Source organism: Olea europaea, chromosome 15, assembly GCF_002742605.1.
Source record: "Olea europaea var. sylvestris chromosome 15, O_europaea_v1, whole genome shotgun sequence".
Lineage (NCBI taxonomy): Eukaryota > Viridiplantae > Streptophyta > Magnoliopsida > Lamiales > Oleaceae > Olea > Olea europaea.
In genome coordinates this window covers 2,562,489-2,567,604 of record NC_036251.1, presented here as the reverse complement: position 1 = coordinate 2,567,604, position 5,116 = coordinate 2,562,489, and the positions used below count along the sequence as shown (strand labels likewise).

Sequence of the window (5,116 nt, the reverse complement as noted above, 5' to 3'; positions counted from 1 at the left end):
TTGATACTACTCCAAATGCGAAAATCAAGAAAAAATGAAATTTGCTTGATTTTCTCTCTCGTGCCCTTCTAATTAATGAATAACCAAAACTAATCCAAGATGAACGTGAACCCGCCCATTAATGATCAAATTGACGTGACCATACTAACTTGTTAACGTTTTCCAAAGATCACTATTATTTCTCTCACAATTTCCGGTGGGTATTGTAGAATTCCTTTTTACTAAATTTTTTTTCAACAATAAAACTTAATTCAAAAGAGACCCTACTATCTTGTGAATATACTCAATTTATGAATATTTTTTCTTTGTCATAATTTATACTCTAATTGAATTCTTGAAAATGCATCAAGTCGAATGAGGGGGGGAATCCTCGATTATAACAAGAATTTTTCTGCAAGGATAGCGAATACGATTATGAAGAGCCAAAAAACTGAAAACAAATCTTGCCGTGAAGTGAAGTATGAAAAGAGCATACGATAAACAATAAAGCTAATAGGACAGGGTCATTGACAGGAATTTAAAATTTGGTAACATTTCGTTGAATAATTAATTAGAAAATGGAGGGAATGGAAGGAAATGTGTTTGGGAAAATACTACACGTTAGTCTGGAGATAATCGTACAATAAATACATAATAAATCTCTCACAATCTTTAGCTTCTAATCTTCAATCTTCTAGACAAATTAGCATAATGGGCTATATGTCCCTTTTCTAAATTCATAATTTGCCTTTTAGTTGAAGTATTAATAGATACTCCACGAGTCTGGTGGGTTTTAATTTAGGGGAAAAAAAAGTACAAAACTCCAATAATTAGTAGAAGACTTTTATCATTACAATTATTATAATCAAACATTAACTAACATCTGTTCACCAACGCAATATTGTGATCAGGGACGGATTGGGGGCGGGGCCGAGGGGGGTCGTGGGGACTAGCTGGACTGTAGTCTCCCCTCTACTGGGACCAATTAATTTTTTTTTAGGGTAATTTCCCCTTTTTTTTTTTGTAAAAACAAATTTTTAATGTATAAATTTATTTATTTTTCACGTATTAACTTGGCTTGAAATTTTTTAGCCCAATCTTGAATTCAATTCTGGATCCGTTCCTGATTGTGATTAACTATTTATCCACTCATTTCATTATATTTTAAGAATATAGAAAATGCCACATATACCCCAAAATCGATTGTAAATTTTGCCTTAAGGTCTCGTTTGGTAGCCATTTTTTTCAAAATACATTTTTCTATCTCTTCTTTTCAACCACACATCCTTTATTAAAATAACATTATACGTAAATCAAAAAAAATTCTTATTTTTAACCACATATTTCACGTCAATTTACTATTCTAAAATATATTTTTACATAAAAATGACTGTCAAACACTCCCGAAGTCGTAATCTTCGTGACCAAATTAAACCATTGTTTAAGCAATCCATAATAGTTTAAACTTTAGAAAATTAAAAGTTTTTTTCCCAATTTCTTTCTATAAAGTTTTTTATCACGAGTAAACACTTTTTACCGAACTTTTCATATTCTTTCATAAAAATATAAAAAATGTAAAATAGTTTTGTTTACGTGAGCATTCATCCTTTAGTACCTGATTGCACCTCTCTACATGATGAGTAATGCTACACCTACAAAGGAGGATGACAAAGTTGATTGACAAAATATGAGTTGACGATATCTTTATCACTCATTTCAAAAACAGTTTTTGAATTCAAAACAGATTAACGACCTAGATCTTGCCAACATTGATTTTGTCAACAAACTTTGTTAACCTATTTTGTACAAGTAGATTAATTGCTAGATGATATCAGAGCCATTCTTTTTAGTTGGCTTAATGTACTATTAAAGCAACATATCAGGGTGTTGGGTCCCTTCTCGACAATAAGAACTAATTGCAGATGAATGCATTATGAGATCAAACTAGCTTTATCATATTCTCAATCTCTGTCACAATTTGAACTCTTAGCTCTTGTTTGGCCCCCATTAATTTTTATTTCATTATATTTCATTTTTCTCTATCCTATTTTCAATCACACAACCTTTCTAAAAATAATATTACACATAAATCAAAAAAATTCCTTCTTTTTCAACCACTTATTTTTCCAAAAAAAACACTATTTCACTTATTAATTTTTTCCACGTAATGGGGGCCAAACAAGTGCTTAATTCCATTTTTGAAAGGCATCAATTCAAAAGAGAGGAACTTTTTAATCCAAATTAAATTCTTGAAAATTCATCAATGAAAAAAAACAAACGGGTTATGACAAAGCTTATTTTCAAAGACGATAGTAAAACGGCGAAATCAACAAGTCTATGGTGAAGCATACAACATAAATTTTCTTTGGGAAATTCAAAACAAAGGGGAATATGGCGCCCTATCATAACCACTGCTCGTGTAGCCCAACCCATTTTCTCTACTTTTTAATCAATAATTATAATATTACAAAACAAAAATTTGCAAAGAGTGATGCTATGCTTACAAAGTAGGTTTACAAAAAAAGTTGACAAAGTGATTGTTGGCAAAAGCAAGATTATTTAATTCAAAAACAGTTTTTGAAAGCAACAAAATTCATTGGCCTTGATCTTGCCAACACACACTTTGTCAATCATTTTTGTCAAACTATTTTGTACAAGTTCTTTAATTGATTTGCAAAAGCCAACAAGGTGTATGAAACTTTTTATTAATAACAACCTATATTATAATCATCTGTTCACAAACGAAATTATTCCTTTTTTTCCCTCAATCATATAACTATTATTTTAACAATATTTAATGTACCCAAAAATAATTGACAAACAGGAAATTACATAATTATGCAGCTTGTAGAGCTTTCGTCACTGAAGTAATCGCACCTCGTAACATAGCAAGGCCTTCCATATACGTATCCAGGTCCACATGAACAAATCCCGTCGTAGCACGGCCGCGGCGGGGGAGGCGGCGGATACCCATGAACGTGGAAGCACGGCCCTCCGCCGTAACCTTCACAGCAGGGCCGACAGCAAGTACTGCCCGGATAAACAGGTGGGACACATGCTGGCGGCCCGGGTTCCTTCGGTTTCTCGGGCTCCTTGGGCTTCTCAGGCTCTTTCGGCTTTTCGGGCTGCTTAGGCTTCTCGGGTTCTTTGGGCTTTTCGGGCTGCTTGGGCTTCTCGGGTTCTTTTGGCTTTTCGGGCTGTTTTGGCTTCTCGGGCTCCTTGGGCTTTTCGGGCTGTTTTGGCTTTTCGGGCTCTTTCGGCTTTGGAGGCGGTGCAGGCTTGGGAGGCTCTTTGATTTCGATGCTCTTAATAATCTTGCGACCTTTGCAACACAATTTGTCCCGAATTTTCTCAGGATTACAGCATATTACAGTGATCGTCACTGTATTTGCCTTTTCATCGAACACCCTGTCGCAAATTTCTCTTGTCCCAGAATTTTCACATCACGAAAGAAAAGAAAAATAGAAAGCTCAGCCATAATCCAAAATATTTCTTATTGCTTAACAGCAAAAGTAAAAAGAAAAAGGGGTATTAAAAGAAGAAGGCTTACGAGGAAATTTGCAGAGAATTTTCTGGATTTTCTTGTAGCAGCATGGACATTGGAGATCAACTTTGAGCACCATTACAGTTTTCTATCACATCAAATAAAATTGAAGCAGAATCAAACAAGAAATCTAATCAAATTAAATTGAATAGAATTAGTGGGGTGTGATCAAAATTGATACCTTCTTAGCCTCAGCCATGGTTGATAGTCTGTGGATTGATTGATCTTGAATCAGAGAAAGAAAAGTGGGAGAAAGTTAGTTGATTTTGATAACAAAGTTGAGGTGGAAAATGTATGATCCTATAATGTTAGGACGCGAAGAGAGTTAGCTTTATAATGTTGAATATTACGTAACGATCTTGCTACACGTACAAAATGGATTACATAACGCTTACATGACTCTTTATCATCTGTCGATTTAAAATATAGTCATTCTTTTTATATAATCTTTTCCTTACACTTCATTTTTGATTATTTATATATTATATTTATGTATAACTAGCAAAATTCATTACGAAGATAATCGAGAGTTTCCTGTCCTATCTATATGGTGCGGTGGTTATATTGCTGACTCTTTACTCTCTGTTTGCATATGCTGACATGGATAGGCACAAGTCACCTTCCCAATCAAATGGATTTGGATTTCTATTGTGAATGATTGAACTAACGTAACGTATTAGCATTTGGAAGCAAGAAGGTTCTCGAGGAAATGTGCAGGATGTGGGGAATGAAAACAGTGGTAAAATAGACTTTTTCCTATTTCGAATCAAGGGCAAAAGTGATAGAATAATGTTATATAGTATCACTAGTACTATAATATTAGTATAGGTAACCTTATGTGATAGATTCAATGATATATATTAAGTGATTTATTTAATTATACATTTCATTTAACGTCATATTAGTGCCGTCTAGACTGGTGTTACAATTTCTTGGGGCGTTTTATGCACATTAATTGATAGGGTCATTTGACCGAATATTTTAATCCAATCTTTCAATTTCAAAGCATCAACCTTTAATAATAATTTGTTTCTTAGCTGCATCAAATAAGTGTTAAGTATTTTTCAACATTGAGTAATAGCTTGAAAAAAGATTAAGAGAGAAGAGTTAATCAAGTGATTAAACATTTTGTAGGAATTGGATTATTTGGGTTGAGAACCAAAACAAGTTATTCTTAACGGTCTTAATTTTCTTCTATGTTTGATTTAAAGGGTTGATATCTGTTTTCGAATTGGTTTTCTATTTTTCTGGTTTAATTAGTCAATCTAATTATTTATAAAGGATAATTGGCACAAAATGTCTCTATCTTTCAAGTTTATGGTGGAAAACATTCTTACCATTCATTTTTTTGGCATTTTCACTCTTACCTTCCACATTTCTTTGCGTTGAACATCATTTCACCAATTTTAACTTAAAATGATCAAAATATCCTCCCATTTAAATAAAAAGAAAAGAAAAATAAAAAAATAAATTACAATCTTACTCTTAAATATTTTAGAAAGTGTAAGTGAGTTCAAATAATTACTAAAAGGCCTAATAGTACAAAAAGTCCCTACATTTGATATATAGTGTGCAAAATATCATTACTTTTCA

The 5,116-nt window shown here is 32.9% G+C and overlaps 1 protein-coding gene across 1 annotated transcript; it reads right to left on the bottom strand.

Moving 5' to 3' along the window:
• Positions 1-2,668: 2,668 nt before the first annotated feature.
• LOC111409820 (protein PYRICULARIA ORYZAE RESISTANCE 21-like) lies at positions 2,669-3,850 on the bottom strand. Its single transcript, XM_023039892.1, has 3 exons — positions 3,705-3,850; positions 3,530-3,611; positions 2,669-3,400 (listed from the first exon to the last, which is right to left on the bottom strand). Exons 1-3 carry the CDS (start codon positions 3,720-3,722, stop codon positions 2,808-2,810), a joined length of 693 nt encoding a protein of 230 aa, XP_022895660.1. The 5' UTR covers positions 3,723-3,850; the 3' UTR covers positions 2,669-2,807.
• Between the last annotated feature and the right edge of the window lie 1,266 nt (positions 3,851-5,116).